The sequence below is a fragment of the Panthera uncia genome, chromosome F2 (assembly GCF_023721935.1).
Source record: "Panthera uncia isolate 11264 chromosome F2, Puncia_PCG_1.0, whole genome shotgun sequence".
Classification (NCBI taxonomy): Eukaryota; Metazoa; Chordata; class Mammalia; order Carnivora; family Felidae; genus Panthera; species Panthera uncia.
The window spans coordinates 72,236,692-72,254,702 of NC_064812.1; the positions used below are offsets into that span (position 1 = coordinate 72,236,692).

The following is an 18,011-nucleotide window of genomic DNA, read 5'->3' on the forward strand; positions in this document are numbered from 1 at the left end:
CATACGTGCATAAGCAGGCTTAGTGCGACTTCTAGATCAGATGGATTGTTTATAAACCACTAGAAGAGGAAGTCGTTGCCACCGGTCTCTAGCACGAATCCACTATAAAGTCACATCTTGCGAATTTCTTTTGACAGCATTCTGACTGGTCGGTCAGGAACACACAGTGGATTAGTTCATCTGAACTTTGTCAAAGAATAAGGTTTGTTCTTGTGATGTCTTTTAACAGAATCAAGAAGGGAGAAATTAATGTTAGTATGACAGGTGGGATAATATGTGTGTGAGTGACTGTATTCAGACCGTCAAATGTCTTATTGGGGAAACATCTCTAATGGTGAGTCAAGGACTGTGTTCTCGCCTCGTTTGTTGAGCGTTTTTCTTAACATCCTCGTTTTCGGAGCCATTTTAGGAAGCTGACCCAAAATGCCCAGTTCAGTTAAACCAACTCTGTAACTGGGAGGGGCGCTGGAATCTAGCTTAATCCAAGCATGGTGTCAGGGTATCCAGAGTAGACATGGTAGATACAGGACTCTCGTGCCCCTTCCTGTGCCTGTGCACGCATCACTGAGGCCTCGGGGCCTTTTCTCCCATTGAGCACGTAACGCAATTCTCCTCAACACAGCGAAGCCTGTTGTACAGCTCCAACCGAGAGAACTAATCGACTAGAACAATCTTCTGGATCCATCGTGCATACTGTTCATCAGTGGAGTGTTGGGTAGGGGCCGAGTGGGCATGAACACAAGGTTGCCGTCAGGGCTGCCTAGGGTGAGCTTATTTTATGCTATTGGTTAAGTGTTGAATGGTATCCTTTAAAATTTAGGTGACATGAGGATGGGACAGCATCTTTTTCAAGAAAGTTAAGTTGCTGAGTGAGTGAATTTATCAGGAGAATCTGAAGAGCCCACCACACCTCTGTAAAGACAGATTAAACTGAGGAATCCCAGGGGCAGGGCCAAGAGCCTCGGAAAGAAATCATTTAAAGTTATAAAAGCAATTTCACAGAACCTTTTCCTCCAGGGGATGTGGTTTAAAAGTCATTGTTCAAAATACCACGAAACCTTATTGGAACCATTTTTACATACAAAAATTTTAAAGCAGGCATAACTAAACACTTCAGTAGAGAGAAAAATAAACTCAGAAAAATCCCTTCATCCTTTAACTTTAAATAATTTGGTTCTGTCCCTTTACCATGTGTTTTACGTTTCTTACAAAGTATGAAATGAAAAGTAAATGAAGCAGGATACAAGTTACTTAGCAAATGATGACTCCAGTTCTATAATGGTTGATACTATTTTTTTTAATTGTGGTAAAAAACACATAGCATAGTTTTACCGTCGTAACCATTTTCAAGTGTATAGTACAGTAGTGTTAAGTATGTTCACATTGTTGTGCAACAGATCTCTAGAACTTTTCCGTCTTGCAAACCGGGAGCTCTGTACCCACTGAAAAGCGACTCCCTGAAAAGCTGTTCTACTTTTCCCTTTACCGCCAGCTCCTAGCAACGGCCATTCTGTTTTTTCTTGGTGAGAGTTTGACTACCTCAGATACTTCACATGAGTGGAATTTTGTAGTATTTGTTTTTTTGTGACTGGCTTATTTCACTAGCATAATGGTTCATCCATGTTGTAGCATAAGACAGGACTTCCTTCTTTTTGAAAGCTGAATAATATTCCATTGTATGCATATATCCCATTTTCTTTATCCATTCGTCATTGATGGACATGTAGGTTGTAAACAGCGCTGCAGTGAGCCTGGTTATGCTCACTTGATACCTTGAGGTCCCCTTTTCCATTCTTTTGGATAAATACCCAGAAGTGGGACTGTGGATTGTGTGGTAGTTCTTTCTTTAATTTTTGAGAGAACCTCTACCCTGTTTTCCATGCAGCTGCCCCATTTTACATTCCTGCCAGCAGTGGGCAAGGGTCCCCATTTCTCCACATCCTTGCCAACGTTTGTTTTCCTCCTCCTCCTCCTCCTCCTCCTCCTCCTCCTCCTCTTCCTCCTCTTCTTCTTTTGAATAGTGTGCAAGGCGATCTCTCATTTATGGTTTTGGTTTGCATTTTCCTGATGATTGATATTGGATATCTTTTCATATACTTTTCAGCCATTTGTATATCTTCTTTGGAGAAGTATCTATTAAAGTCCTTTGCTCATTCTTAAATTGGGTTAAGCTTTGTTGTTGAGCTGTAGGAGTTCTTTATATATTCTGAGTAGTAACTCCTTACCAGATATATGGTTTGCAAATATTCTTTCCAGTTCTTTAGGTTGTCTTCTCATTCTGTTGATTATTTTCTTTGCTGCACAGGAGTTTTTAAGTTTCAGGTGGTCACATTCATTTATTTTTGCTTTCGGTGTCCTGTCCAAGAAATCATTGCCAAATCAATGTCAAATGATCTTTAAAAGTGTTCCAAGGCCACACAATAAGAAAAGAACAGTCTTTTCATGGGGCGCCTGGGTGGCTCAGTCAGTTGAGCATCCAACTTTAGCTCAGGTCATGATCTCGGAGTCTGGGAGTTCGAGCCCTGCGTCGGGCTCTGTGCTGACAGCTCAGAGCCTGGAGCCTGGTTTGGGTTCTATGTCTCCCTCTCACTCTGCCCCTCCCTCGCTCACACTCTCTCTCTCAAAATAATAAGTAAATATTAAAAAAGTTTTTGAAGAAAGAAAAGGACAATCTTTTCAACAAATGGTGCTGGGAAAACTGGATTTCCACATGCAAAAGAATGAAGTTGGGCCCTTACTTTAAAATCGCATACAAAAATTAACTCGAAATGGATTGCAGGCCTAAAATGCAAGACCTGAAAGTACAAAACTCCTAGAAGACGTGGGGGGAAGCTTCATGACACTGGATTTGGCAATGATTTCTGCAGATCACTTTGGGTAGTATGGACGTTTTAACAATATTAAGGATAGGATTATATATGTATATATGTTTATTTTTCTTTTTAAAAAACTTAGCGTATAATATAATTATTCCACAAGCCTGTACGTTACTCGGTGCTCATCACAGGTGTGTTCTTAAATCCCTTTACCTATTTCAGCCACCCCCCAACCCCTCCCCTCTGGCAGTCACCAGTTCTCTGTATTTAAGAGTCTATTTTTTTCTTTGTCTCTTTATCCTGTATTCATTTGTTGTGTTTCTTAAATACCACATATGAGTGAAATCATATGGTATTTGTCTTTCTCTGATTAATTTCATGTAATTTAATACCCTCTAGATCCATCCATGTTGTGGCAAAGAATAGGGTTATATTTTAATAATTATATGGAAGAGCCGATTGTCTATGAAGGTTCTTTGTGCTTCATAGCAATAAAATTGTGCCATTGTCTTACTAAAGATACTTATCTTATTTTACCTTTTCTCTTAAGAGGAGGAGTGGGGACCAAGAAGGGGAAGGAAGGATTATATAGCTCCAACCCAAGCAAAGGTTTTTAGGTCATTAAGACACAAGCTAAAAACAAGGGCCAAGGTAACTAGGAAGTATGTCTCTGATTTAAACCTTCGTGGCAATTATCTGAAGCATCAAAGGACTGTTCTAGCAATCCTAACTCTGGTGATTGTATTCAACTTCAGAATAAGAATTAATAGTGAGCATTTGCCTTTGAGCTCTGGCATTTTAGCCAATGATTAATTCTTGTTCATGGACTTAAAGACATAGAATAAATAGGCTAATAAAGAGTTACCTATGAGGATGGTAAAGCTGGTTCCTGCTGTCATTATTTTTAATTTATGAGTTATTTGTCTTTTGGTTCAGGTTTTCTTTGTAACGAGCAATGTCTTGTTGTCTGGATGTAATGGCTTTTTTGTAAGTATATTATAGGTTTTTGAGCTCCTGTTCTCTGTATTATGTCTAGAACTTCACATTGTGTTCTTCCGCTTGTTTTGCTCTAGTTCCTTCATGCTAGAGCCTGGTGATCTTGAGTTATCGATTCGTATTGAAGCATGAAGCATGTAATTCTGTGTCACTGTGGGCAGGCCCTTTCTGGTGGGCTCCAGTAAGGGATGATATTGTAGAGACCCGGCTCCTCCAAGTACTCCTATCCATAGGTCTTTTCTCTAAAGCTAGTCGGTTTTTTTCTAAAAATAATCTGCCAAACTGTTGCTTGGAGTGGTTATGTGTTCCTACTTTTTCCTTAATCACTCTCTTTTCACGCCGTACGTAGCCTTGCTCTCCACTGTGCTTGGTGTCTGCTTTGGAGCCTCTTACTCAGTTTTTGTCTAGAAAAACCTGTGCCAGAGCGAAGTAGGATAGGCATCAGGGGAGGAATCTGGGCTACTGACTCATTCAGACTTCGGGCCATGCCCCCCATGCTTCCTCCCTATCTTCTTGGTACCTGATTCCTGCAATTTCAGGACTTTTTGGAAGTCCTGTGACTTGAGTTGGTTTTCTACCGATTGGTATCTTCTACTGGAGGCATCTGCCGTTCTGGTTTCCGATCTCTGGCGAGTCCTCCCATCTGCTTTCCATTTCTTACATATTTGTTGCTCTTGTCTTTGTGACTCTTCAGTTTTCTTTGGTCTGAGGTCTTACAATTTAAAAAATATTTTCATTCACATGTTAGTGGAGCAGAGATAGACACACATGCTTGATCTGCTATGTATATCAGAGATACCTTCCTCCAACACACCAGACCTCCAGTCCCACACTGCCCGTGAGAGCTTTTCCTGACCCTGTAGAATGCCGCCAGTGTTGCCCGATGTCACCGCAGAACAGACAAAACACTTGCTTTCAGTTATTTGCCATGTGTTTATTTCTGTGGCCATACAACTGAATTCATACTTTTAAAGCACTTAAAACTTTTAAAAGATCTACATTTCAGTCCTCTTCTGTTCAGTTTACTTACTTACTCAACACCAAAGCATTGGACTGTATCTAAAGATCTGACTCTCAGAATCATATGATCTTGTGGAAGTCGTAAGATAAACCCAACTAACCAGAAGGTGGAACACTAGAACGGGAGGAGGGGTGCAGTCTGAAGGGGAGGTGGGGACGTCTGGTGGTGGGTCAGAGGAAACAAAGGATGAAAAAACTCCATAGATGGGAAAGCCCCAGGTTTTGTTCAGGCAAGAATAAGTTTTATTTCAAAAAATTGGGGGGTTCTCAGGCACCTGGGTGGCTCAGTCGGTTGAGCGTCCGACTTTGGCTCAGGTCATGGTCTTGCGGTCTGCGGGTTCAAGCCCCGCATCGGGCTCTGTGCTGACAGCTCAGAACCTGGAGCCTGCTTAGGATTCTGTGTCTCCCTCTCTCTCTGCCCCTCCCCTGCTCTTGCGCTCTCTCTCTCTCTCTCTGTCAAAAGTAAATAAACATTTTTAAAAAATTTAATATAAAATTTGGGGGTTCTCCTAAAGGAGTTAAAAAATCCACTTGTAAATAATTTTATTTGTGTTATTTTTGGCTTGGCCAGGTAGGTCTGTCTGTCGCTTTCTCCCAGTGACTAGAGAAGGGTTTCTGGTATAGGATCTACACTTAATAAGTACTTGTTGATTTAATGAATGGAAAAACACTTTGAGAACAGATGCTTTAAATATTCTGCTTTCTTATACTTAAAAAAAATAATAAACATGAGGTTTCGTTTTGTTTGCTCTGGTTTTTCCAAATTTAGATTTTCCTTGCTCCTACTTAACTTGGAGGAATACTACTTTGAACAACATACAGCTAATCATATTCAGAGCAAAGGTGGTCACAACGAAAGGTAAGGAAGATTTTTGGATCTTTACAGAGTCACAGACCTTTTCCTTGCCTGATGTTTTAAAAATTAAATGTATGATCTTGCAGATTCTCCCCCCTTTTGTACTGGGAACATAAAGAGAAAGGAGGCCTTACAAGTTGCTGTCATACTTCAGATTTTTCTAAAGCTAAGAAGTAGTGTGTATGAATTCCTCTAATATGGGTGCTTAAATCAGCTGGATAGGACTAGGCTTCATTATTCCATCTTTTTTTTTTTTTCATGTGTCACTTTTGTACTTATACTCTCAATTATTTGGGTTATGGTGTTATAAGGTAATGATCATAAAACACCAGAGTGGCATAAAAATCAGTACTTTCAAAATGAATAATTTGATCTGAAGTAGAAGTGAAATCAGTTTTCTGAATATTGTAATAGTTACAGCTTATTGCTATAAAAACAGATTCAGTTTCTTTGGCCATACCTTTTGAAAGCTGTGTACAAAAATTTATAATGAAATTTTTTGTTTAAAATACCAACTTGAAATGCATAAAATCAGAGTTGTTGCAGCAAAGTTGTTTTTGCTTATGGTTTCCTTTGAGAGATGTCCCTTAACAAATACAGGCCACAATTTGAACATGCTTTGATACTAGTTAAACTCTTTAATATTTATTGTTCTTCAGGTTTTATTTTGAAAGGGCCATCAAAGCCGTGTGGTGTTTGTTTGGATACAACCTAAAGTGAAAATTACTTAGCTTTTTGTTTGGGAGAAGTGGCTAAGTCTAAGTCTGGGGCAGGAAGGGTACAAGTTGACCCTGGAGTGTCTGTCCTATTGGGGAGGAAGGCAGGCATCAGAAACTACTGTGCATTGAATGTCTGTTTCCTTAGCATTCAAATTAGATAATTACTATTCCTTGAAAGTAAGACCTTGTTTTCTTACTTCCGGAATTTTGCTCATATTCTTTTCCTTAATTTCATACCTTTGTTTTTCCTCCCAATACTCCTCTACCCTATATCATAACAATGTCTTGCTTAAAATTAAGTACGGTAAAACCTTGATTTGTGAGCGTAATTCATTCTGGGAACATACTTGTAATCCAAAGCATTTGTACATTAAAGCAAATTTCCCCATAAGAAATAACCGAAACTCAGATGATTCATTCCACAACCCAAAAATATTCCTATAAAAATGATTACAATACTGTAATATTACATAAAATAATAAAGAAAATACAACATCTAAAGAAAAATATATTAACCTGCACTTACCCTTGAAAACCTTTGTGACTGGTGTGAGGGAGACGAGAGAGGAGGGTTATTGTGTGGGACAACTTTCACTATCACTAACGGATGTTGACTACAGTACAGTATTAATAAATTCTTGCCATGTACTGTATTTAATGTAACCGGCAATAAGGCTGCAGAGGAGAGGGTCTCTATCTGCGGGTAGCCTGACCTAGAATGAAGCAAAGCGTTCCTAAGCTGACTCTCCTGGAAAAGCAAAGGACTGTGCTGTGAAGTGACAAAAAATACCCTAGTGCCCGTTGCGGGCACCTTCCAACATTCTGAAAAATCACTGATTTCTGCCGAACACCGTGGCTTGAGACCGAGCATCCGTGGGGAGACGATCACCCACGATCCCGTAGAGAGCGAGAAAGAGAGACAGAGAGAGAGAAAAGAACCATTGGGTCAGTGGTGATCATGTGATGTTCGGCGTCATGTACTATTCATATTGCAAGACGTTGCTCGTTTATCAAGTTAAAATTCATTAGAAATGTTTGCTCGTCTGGCAGAACGCTTGCAGAACAAGTTACAACCCAAGGTTTTACTGTACGTTTGTTTCTTATTAAAACACACATGTAAGCTAGCAAACTGAAACCTATTTTTCTACGTTTTAAGTTACCATTAGAGTACATTGGTATAATCCACGGAAGTGAATTCGGTGATATCTAGCAGCATGGCATGTGCATTAACCTGTTGATCTAGCAAGGCTGCTTCTAGGAAGCTGTCTCAGGGGTACCGTGGGAAATATATAAATGGACCCATGAACAGGGTTATTTACCATAACGTTGCTTGTAATAGCAAAATACTGGAAAGAGTCCAGTGACTGAAGAAGTTGTGCATAGTGCTGTGGAGTTGTCTCTGGCATGCATTCAGTGCAAAAAGTGAAGGGCAGAATACTGGGTACTGTATGCTATCTTTCACATAAGAATGGAAGGAAATAATTTTTTGGCTATATTTTTTAAAAATTAAAAATTTTTTAAATTACACATTTTAAAAAGCATAAACTAAAAGGTAATGAAAATGATTACACAGAAGAAGGAGCGATGGGGGAATAATATAAAATGACAATTAGACTTCTCTGAGTGTCCCTTATTTTATATCCTTTGCTTTTGGAACTATAGAAATATTTTGCATATATTTAAATTTTTTTTAACATTTATTCATTTTTTGAGAGACAAAGAGAGACAGAGAGTGGGGGGCGGGGGGTGGCGCAGAGAACGAGGGAGACACAGAATCCGAAAAGCAGGCTCCAGGCTCTGAGCTGTCCTCACAGAGCCCGATGTGGGGCTCGAACTCACGGACTGTGAGATCATGACCTGAGCTGAAGTCGGACACTCAACCGACTGAGCCACCCAGGCGCCCCCTACCCATATTTTAATATAGAATTGAATTTCAGAAGAAACAGCAAATCCTAAAAATGAAAAGAAAATGAAGCAAATGAACTTAACTACATATAAGTTGAGGGGTAACTACAGTAATTTGTGTCTCTGGTGAGATGCAGCCTAAGTAGAAAAAGAATTGCAAAAAAGGTGGCAAATGTTTTAGTAGTAATATTGTTGTTAGTACTTTTGGTATTATTATTTTGAAACTGTTCGTTATTCACACACGCACGTAGATTTATGTGAAGCAAATGAGTAGTATGTTGATGCTGTGACAGAGACTTTGAGTACGAAAGAGATACAAATCCAATAGTAAAGGAGTTAAGTTAAAAGCCTGATCTTACTTTTGAATTGGAAACATTTATGTGGATTCATACACTTTTCTTTTAAAAGAAAGCATTTTCTAGCTCTCCCTTCAGAAAAGTAAGAATCAAGCAGTTTTCCTGCTTTCTCTGTACAACTTGTACTTTTAGGGTAACCAGATCGCAGATAAATAATGTCAAGTTGTTCTCTATTAATGAATTCTAGATAATAAACACAGAAAGAATGATAAAAATTTCAGTTCCTAATGAGCAATGGGATCAGGATGGCCAACTATGGCCCTGGGTGCAAAATCTGGCCTGCCACTTCTCTTAAATTGCATTGTTGTTCTTTTAGTTAATGGTTTGGCTATGTACTTTCTAGTTAAAATGTATTCTAGTTCTTTGGTGACTTCTGTTATGTTCATGAGCAATAATCCTTTGTATTTTGATCCCTAGGAAAATCAGAGGCTCCTTAAAAATATGTTCAAAATCAGTTATTTTTGAACCAGATGCAATATCCCAGCCCATCATTAAGGTAAATGCATCTTAAATGTGAACAGAGACATTCCTACTCTTTGTGTATATCTTACCTTTGCTTATTTTTATAATATTTCTCCCTCAATTTTATCCAGATTCCTTTGAGAGATTGTATAAAAATAGGAAAACATGAAGAAAATGGATCCAGTAGACACTTTACAAAGTATGTCTTTGTCAGTAACTTTTTCTGTAACAGTAAAACTATTAATTTTACTTCTGCCAAAAAATTCTGTATATTTAATGACTTTTATCTGCATTGTAGGGCAAAATCTGGGGCGATTTCACTCCTTTTCAGTCAGGTAAGAAGCACATAGTGAATATTTTTTTCTTAACCTGAGTAAAAACACGCACACACCATTTTGGGTTTTTTTAGCACAGTGAAATTATTGGTAGAAATCTCAAACGAAGACTGCTGGAATAGATCTTTAAATGCTTTTAATATTGAACCATTGAGAAATATTCTTAAAATTTTTTATTTATTTTTGAGAGAGAGAGAGAGGGAGCGCACAAGCGGGGGAGGGGCAGAGAGAGAGGGAGACACAGAATCCGGAGTAGGCTCCAGGCTCTGAGCTGTCAGCCCAGAGCCCGATGCGGGGCTTGAACCCACGAACCATGAGATCGTGACCTGAGCCGAAGTCGGACACGTAACTGGCTGAGCCACCAGGGGCCCCGAGAAATATATTTTTTTAAAGCTGTGATCACTAATGAGATCCTTAATGTTTATAAAGTTGTGTGATGCCCGCAGGCTTGTGGTTTCGTCCTGAGGATCATGATGGTGTCCGTGGGTTGAGATGAAACCACCGCAGCCCCCCCTCGTCCCCTCCTCCCCCCAGGCCTCCTGGCCACTTAGTCGGTGGGGGCCAGCAGCACAGCACTGAGTAGGATCTCGGCTTGACTCATGGTGACAGCAGGCCACCAGCTCAGGATGTGCGGCTTGTACAGTGATGAGGCTTGGGGTCATGACCTCTTACTCATTCCAGATGTATTCCGTGTACAATGATGTACCCAGTGCCGTGCTTACTGCCAGCAACACAGAGAAAATTAAAATACGGTTTTTCTCCCATCATATACTTAGTTCGTTCATAGATTTTTTTTTTTTTTTTTTTAACTTATAAATAAGAAAGGAGTCAAGGGCCTCTCCCACTTGCTTTTTGCTCTGGATTTTACCTTTTTTATCTTTAAAATGAGAGGGTTAGAGATCACGTTGCCCCAACTATCTGCAGAGGCCTAGTTCCATGAAGTGGATTTTCTCAAAGGGAAATCATTCCACGGTCAAGTAAGCGTAGGAGGGACATGATTAGAGCAGAGGCTGCTCCGGTGGGTTTTTTTCAGATCACCTACCCCTTCTGTTCATGGAACACTTTTTTTTTTTTTTAAGTTTATTCATTTATTTTGAGAGAGAGAGCGAGCAAGGGAGGGGCAGAGGGAGAGAGAGAATCCCAAGCAGGCTCTGTGCCCAGCACAGAGCCCGACATGGGGCTCAAACTCACGAACTGTGAGATCATGACCTGCGCCAAGATCAAGACTTAGACGCTTAGCCGACTGAGCCATCCAGGAGGCCCCATGGAACACTTTTTAATGTGTATTGAAAAGTGTTTTATGAAAGCAGGGAGATAAACAGATGAGGTGATTTTCTAGGTCTACCTTCCATGATTCAGTTAGTTTCCAGGAAGAAAACATTTGACACCAGCCTATCTTTGACTTCCTGTTGTTTTACCTGGTATAAATGAAAACAGTTAAAGCCATCTATTACTTTGGAGGTGGGGTGGGGGGAACACCATAATTCTGGCCTGCACCTGTGCTCTCGTTATTTCTGTAGTATCATCCTACATCATAGCTTTGTTCTAGAAAGTCCACTTCTTGAAAGGAAGAGGTACTTTCTCAATTGGAAGCGTGGTTTCCATTATACAAATGATCCATTTTAGTCATTTACAAACTTAGTAGCAGAGGTCTCGTGTCAGACTAACTCAAAATCAGCTTAAGTATACAATTAAAAGCAGCTCAACTTTTGTGGCTTTTGATTACTTTAAGAGGTCACACTTGTTTCAGAACTATGTTATGGTTCTTTAGGCTTTAGAGAGTAGGTGTTTGTGTAAATAATAGTTTTTATTCATGCATTTATATATTCAGTATATATATTCACGGCTTTGAAGGCATAGGGAAGAATAAAGTATTCAAAGCCCCTCTCCCCATGGACTTTACTGTTTGATGGGGGCAACAGACAATAAGCAGACATCTTCTGTACTGGAGAAAATGCAAACAGGACAAAAGAATTGAGAATGATGAGGAAAGCAGGAGCTGCTTTACAGAGAATGGTCAGCGGTGCCTGGCCGCAAAGGCACATGGGAAGGCACATCACTCAGAAGGGCTGAGGGAATGAGCCAGGCAGCTGCCGAGTGGTGGGGGCCTGAGAGGCGAAGGTCCTGGCAGGTGGCAGGCTCAGTGCGGGTGAACATGCCTGGGGCGAGGGATGAAGGGCAGCGGGGAAGGGAGGTGGAGCGGTGGTGGGCTCTGTGTCACGGAGGCCCTGTGGGGTAATAAGCAGTCCACATAAAGCACAAAAGAGAATAAATAACCCCTGACAGCTGAGTTGTGTGTGTTGGTAAATCTCTTGGAGGCTGGGTAGGGAATGTGCTGTAGGGGGCATGAGCGGAAGCAAGGAGAGCCTTGAGGGGTATTGAGAACCTGGAGGTTTTCGTCCAGGATGGTAGCAATGGGAGGGTGAGAGGTGGCCAGTGTCTGGATACATGCTGAAGAAAAACCTAACAGGTGTACTGATGGGTTCGTTGCAAGGTACAAAGGAGAACAGTCAGGAATGACCCCCAAAAAGGTGGATAGCAAGGCCCTTCATTGCCGTCAAGGAGCCTGGGGAAGAGCAGGCTCTGTTGAGAAGGTGACCTCCGAGAGGAAAAGTCTGCCGGGCCTCGGGAGCATTGGTCTGGGTTTCAGGGAGAAGGCTGAGGCGACAGACATAAGCTGGGTGAAGCCCTGGGCCTGGATGAGGTTTCTAGGGGCCGGGTGTACACAGAGGGGCCTGAGGACTAGACCCAGCAAGTCTGCCTCGGGAGTTTGGGAAGAGAGAGGGTCTGAAGGAAGACAGAAGGGGCAGCGGGCGAGGCCAGGGAGGGCTGGGAGCCGGTGGCTGGAAGCCAGCTGGACAGCTGCTTCAGGAAGAGCCATCCTGAGCTCCGAGAAACAGAACCCAGGAAATGCTCAGAACAGACCCTTGAGTTTGGTGACCTGGAGATCTGGTGCACCTTTTATGACCTCAGGAGTGGATTCACCCCTGTAATGTGTGATGTGGCTAAAAACCCACCCAGGGCCCAAGAGAAAGTACCGTCAGCTCTTGCAAAGAGTTTTGCCACAAAAAGGAACAGAAACAGTAAAATGAGGATATAAGACCCAAGGGAGGGTTCTTATCTCTTGTTTGTTTCAAATGTGAGAAAGTACAGCAAGCGTTATCACCATAGGAGCAGAGTTTCTGAACAGCTGGCAGGTGGAGGGAGGTCTACATTTTGTGGCCTAGTAGAGTGACCGCTTCTGAGGGCCCGGGCACACCCATCATCATGGCAGGAGGGAAGGCAGGGAGACGGGTAGGGCTCCATGTTGACGGCCCTGGCAGGTGGCATTGCTTCTTGGACATGGTTGCTAACATACAGTGTAGGCAGGTGACCAGTGCGTGTAAGACACCCTATGCCCAGATCACCTACAGAGAAGGGAAGTTTCTTTATGTTAATAAGCATATCTCATACCACAGTGACTTTGTTTTACCCGTTTCTTAGAAAATTGGCACTTCGATTAGCTTCCTTCCTCTGTCTGCTTGGTTACTGGGTACAGGTCATGACATTCATAAAACATCTTGGGGATTTTACTTACCCGGCAGTGATTGCTACCTTGCTGCCTTGATGAATCCCTTTTTAAAATTTGTTATCCTAACACTACAACTTTAAAGCCATACTAAGAGCAATGCAAGTGATTTTGGAAATAGAGATTATGTTCACACTGATTTAATTTGATGCATAATATCTTAATTTATAGTAACTTATTACTGAGAATTTTTAATTATCTCACACGTAATTGATTTGTCCTTCTCAGGTATATTTCATTAAAGAACACAATATTGTTGCGCCGTATAAAATAGAAAGGGTAAGTAAAGCTTTTCATTTATTCCCGGCACTTTACATAGTGATTTTAAGCAGTAAGATTTTGTGATTTTATTAACATCTTTAATCGAATAGAAGAATAATAAAGAGTATTTAAAGCTTGTTACCAGCAGTTATAACAGAATTACCCAAGGGAGCCACAGACTTTAGTCCAAGAGATTTCAATAAATTTTTGACTTAAAAAAATAAATGTGTCTAATAGGGGGGAGAAATAAAGCTTAAATTATTAGATTAGCAATTGAAATCAGAATGTGTGTCATTTATAAGGTTATTTGCTAACTGTATTTTTTAAAATGTTTAAGAAATATTTATAGGATATAAAATGCCCTTGAGAGCTGAATAATAATTTATAAATTGTCTTAATTGAGAGAGCTATGAGTATACTTGCATACATTTCTGGTTTTCCAGGCCTTGTCAAGGAAGCATAGGCATCACATTTAACCGTTCTGTACATCACTTCATTCTTTGGCTTCAGCTTAATATATAGTAAAGGGGTAACTCCTACCAAAAGAGGGTTTTTACGGGACCTGCATTCAGGCTGGTGCTCTGCACATGGACACCACCGTGAATGAGGAAAAGCCACCCTCTCGGAGCAAACAGCCCCACAGGCTAAACCTCCGTCTGTCATAGGCCAGCCTGCAGTGTCTCAGCACTCGGGGAACTCGCAGACTACATGCTGTGGCTTTGAGGTTTATGCACAAGAAACACTGGCATTTACCAGTCAGAAACTGTAGATATGAGATTTAATTGCTCTCCACTGGTGCTGTTGGCATTTGGGGAAGGATGGTTCTTAATGGTGTGGGGGCATCCCTCACACTGCAGGTATAGACACCCTACTCACTGTTCCCCCTGGTGTTGAGTAGGACCTCAATGCACTGGGGTAGTAGGAACCCCCCGCCAAGTTGAGACCACTGCCTGGGGGACTCTCCCTCCCATCGCTCTCCTGATATCCACAAAGCTGTTCTTGGTCCATTGAGAAGTTATGTAAAAGGAGATGAGGGAGGTTTCCGAAGCAGAGAAGCTCTGTTGCTTCAGCGTAAACTGGGTGTAATTTTCAGATTGAAAAAGAGGGATAGTGACATTGGTGGTGACCATGAGAGATGGCGGAATAGGAAGCCCTCGTTCCTCTCATGGAGACCCTGATTCAGTCAACAATACATGGACCACCGGTGCCTTTTGTGACAAACCTGGAAACCAGTTAAGAGGCCCTGCACCCCAGGTTAGCATGGAAACAGCCCCACTGAAGCCAATAGGGATGTTTGTAACATCCTTTCAATATAGTCCCGCCCCAATACTGTACCGCGTGACGGGAGGGAACTCGCAGCTCCTTCTGGGAGAAGACAGGACCGTGTCCAACCGTGTGTCCAGCCGTGTGTCCGGGACTGTGTTCTGACTGTTGGGGTGGCTGCCCGAGGGACTGGCTTCAGTGTTGCCTGTGTTGGAGCGGTGACAGGACCCAGCATGCTCTAGATGCCTGGGGCCACCGACCACAAGGAAAAGCTGGGCATCAGGCTGCCGCTCCAGGGACCTGTGGTCCAGCAGACAGAGGACAGTGCAGCCCAGCAGACGCTCCCTCAGGGCTAAGAGGAGAGAATGTGACAAATCACATTAACCATCACAGGAGATATTCACCTGCCCTCTGAGCACCTAAATGTTTGAAGCAAACATTGACAGAATTGAAGGGAGAAATTGATAGCAACACAATAAAAATAGAAGATCTCAATGCCCCACTTCCTTCCTTTTTTTTTTTTTTAATGTTTCTTTATTTTGAGAAAGAGCACACAGTCGGGGAGGGGCAGAGAGAGAGAGAGAGAGAGAGAGGGAGAGAGAGAGAATCCCAAGTAGGCAAGTAGGCTCTGTGCTGTCAGTGTAGAACCTGACGCAGGGCTCGATCTCACGAACTGTGTGTGAGATCATGACCTGAGCCAAAATCAAGAGTTGGATGCTTAACCGGGTGCCCCTCGATGCCCCACTTTCAATAATAGGTAGAGCATCCAGACAGAAGGTCAGTTAGGAAACAGAGGATCTGAACAACAGTATAGACCAGATGAACCTAAGAGACATACAGAGAACACTCCACCCAACAGCAGCAGAATACACATTCTTCTCAGGAGCACAAGGAACATTCCCTAGGACATAGCACATATCAGGTCACAAAATGAATTTAAGAAGATTGAAGTCATACCAGACATCTTTTCTGACCGTGGTGGACTAAAACTAGAAATACATAGCAGAAGGCAAGTTCACAGGCGTTACCAGCAACGACCAGTGGGTCAAAGAAGAAATGGGGCAATTAAAAAACACCTCGAGACAAAATCGAAAACGGAACATGCCTAAACTTACAGGATGCGGCAAAAGCTGTACTGAGGGGGAAGTTTCTAGTGATACATACCTACAGTAAGGGAAGGAAACATCTCAGATTTAAAAACCTAACTACACACCTCGAGAAATGAGAGAAAACAGCCAACTGAGTCCAAAGTTGGCAGAAGGGAAGAAATAATAAATGTAGCAGTAATGTCTGGCAGGGTCTGCTCCTGCCCCCTCCCCCACCCCCCCAGCTCTCATTCCAGGGGGAGGAGCCGGCAGACACGGGCACAGCCCAGCAGAGGCATTGCAAATGTTCCTAAAGTAGTATGGTTGGGCTTCTTCTCTTCCCTTGATTTGATTTGTTTCCCTTCTTCTTAGGGCACAATGGAGTATGTTTTTGAATTGGATGTTTCAGGGAAAGTGGAAGATGTTGTGGAAACGTTGCTTCAGGTAAGCCAGCACCTTCCTCGGGCATTCCCTGGGCAGAGAATTCAAAGCACGCTTAGGCAGAAACTTAAAAACAGAAAAAAAAATCTTATTTATACGTCTCTCTAAAACCATAATTTCTTTTCTAAATATGAAGCAGATTTACTTGAATATGTTGCATTTGAACACTGTATGTTAGGAAGAAGTCACAGATGTATCAGAAGTGATCTTACCTGTTACCGAGGAACAGAATGATTGCTGGTTTTCATTGCTTCTAAGGAAATATCTTTGTATCATTTTGGAGAAAAAAAAATAAATTCTTGTACATTTGTATATTGTAGCTTCACAGAGCGTCCTGCCTTGACAAACTTGGGGACCAAACTGCTATGGTAAGAGTTTCTAAAGATTGGTGTCCTTTTCGTGAATTAAATTGTATTGAGGTTTCACTCCTAAATCCTTATTTTTTAATGGTTCTGTTTTAATAGATAACCGCTATTTTGCAGTCGCGTTTGGCTAGGACATCATTTGACAAGAACAGGTAAGTTTTTAATGATTTCGTTCCCAGATTCTAAAAGCAGCAGATGTCTTTGATCCGAGTGCCTCCTTTGGCCTGTCCCAGACCGCCGATGTCACCGTCCAGGCCCCCAGACCTGCGTGTTGTCGGGAATGTCCCTGCCTCCCCTTCTCCATCCTGACTTGGGTCAGCCAGACAGGCCTGTGGACTGATGCTCACTAAGATCTTTCTAGGCCGTCAACTTCCGTCTTTTCACCCTGCTGTTGCCTGAGTTCAGGCCCCCACTGCCTTCACTCAGAACACTGTAGTGGCTGTGAGCTTGTCCACCTGACTCCAGTCTTCCCTTTTCCTATTCTCTCTTCCCTACCGAGCATGCCTTGAAAATGTGCTTTTTCTGAGGAACTTGATTATATCGCACGTCTGTTTAAAACTCTTCAGGATTTCCAGCTGCCCTCAGGGTAAAGTCTGAACCTTACGTGGCTTAGGTTCTAGCCCTTGTGTGTGCAGTACGTGTGGTCGCTGGTGTCCTGTGGAATTCTGTGCTCCAGCTCTTTGCATCTATGCAGATCCTGAATCAAATGGTCTCTGAGCCTTTCTGCATGTTCCCTGTACTGAGAGCATTCAGCCTCCTTCCTCTTTTGCATCTGGCTGACTCTTACTTATTCTTCTGATTTCAGCTTGGCTGAAGTCACTTGTTTCCAGTTGTTCTGGAAAGTCTTATCCGACCCTTCAAGCCGTGATAGGTACCTTACTAAGGTGTCCTGTGGGGACTGGGAAACTATATTCCTACTAGTCGGGTGATTTTTTTCATTGATTTTCTCAGCTTTTCTAAGTATACAGCATATTTCCTGCAAATAATTATGCTTTTTGTACGGACCTGTGTTCTTATTGGTTTCTTGCCTTCTATTAAGTAGATCTGCATTTCCTCTCTAATACCACTGTATGAATCATTGTAACTGTATAATAACTCTTGATATTTACAGGTTCAGGGCCTCACACTTTATTTTCCTTTTCAGTTTATGTCTTCGCTATTCTTGGCCTTATCCTGCACTTCTATGTGCATTTAAGAACAGCTTGTCAAGTTCCATAAAAGAAAGCCCGCTGGGATTCTGATTGGGATTGCAATGAATCACTCATTTATTTAGGCCTTCTTTAACGTCTTCCTTATGATTTTCTCTGTAAAGGTCTTTCCCCACTTGTGTTAGATTTATTCCAGGGACTTCATATTTCTGACAGTGTTGTAAATGATGTCCTAAAAAGTCCTTTCCTGTTCATTGTTGATACATGGAATGCAGTGGATTTTTGTGTATTCAGTTTGTGGCTAAACTTTGTGATCAGTTCCATTAACTTTATATGTAAATTCTTTAATATGTACAAAATCTTGTCATAAATTATTACAGTCCCTGTTCACTAAATACCATTTTTATTTTAGATT

At 41.8% G+C, this 18,011-nt stretch overlaps 1 protein-coding gene across 2 annotated transcripts in view; it reads left to right on the forward strand.

Moving 5' to 3' along the window:
• The window catches only part of NSMAF (neutral sphingomyelinase activation associated factor), a 61,913-nt gene that overhangs the window by 11,922 nt on the left and 31,980 nt on the right, over nucleotides 1-18,011 (forward strand). Inside the window, exons 2-9 of one of the 2 annotated variants that reach the window (XM_049633377.1) lie at nucleotides 5,602-5,691; nucleotides 9,086-9,164; nucleotides 9,262-9,329; nucleotides 9,429-9,465; nucleotides 13,262-13,312; nucleotides 16,015-16,086; nucleotides 16,404-16,451; nucleotides 16,548-16,600. In XM_049633377.1, the coding sequence (XP_049489334.1) occupies nucleotides 5,602-5,691; nucleotides 9,086-9,164; nucleotides 9,262-9,329; nucleotides 9,429-9,465; nucleotides 13,262-13,312; nucleotides 16,015-16,086; nucleotides 16,404-16,451; nucleotides 16,548-16,600 (498 nt within the window). Of the gene's footprint in view, nucleotides 1-5,601; nucleotides 5,692-9,085; nucleotides 9,165-9,261; nucleotides 9,330-9,428; nucleotides 9,466-13,261; nucleotides 13,313-14,231; nucleotides 14,549-16,014; nucleotides 16,087-16,403; nucleotides 16,452-16,547; nucleotides 16,601-18,011 lie in introns of those variants that run through there. The other variant, XM_049633378.1, reaches the window with a different exon arrangement.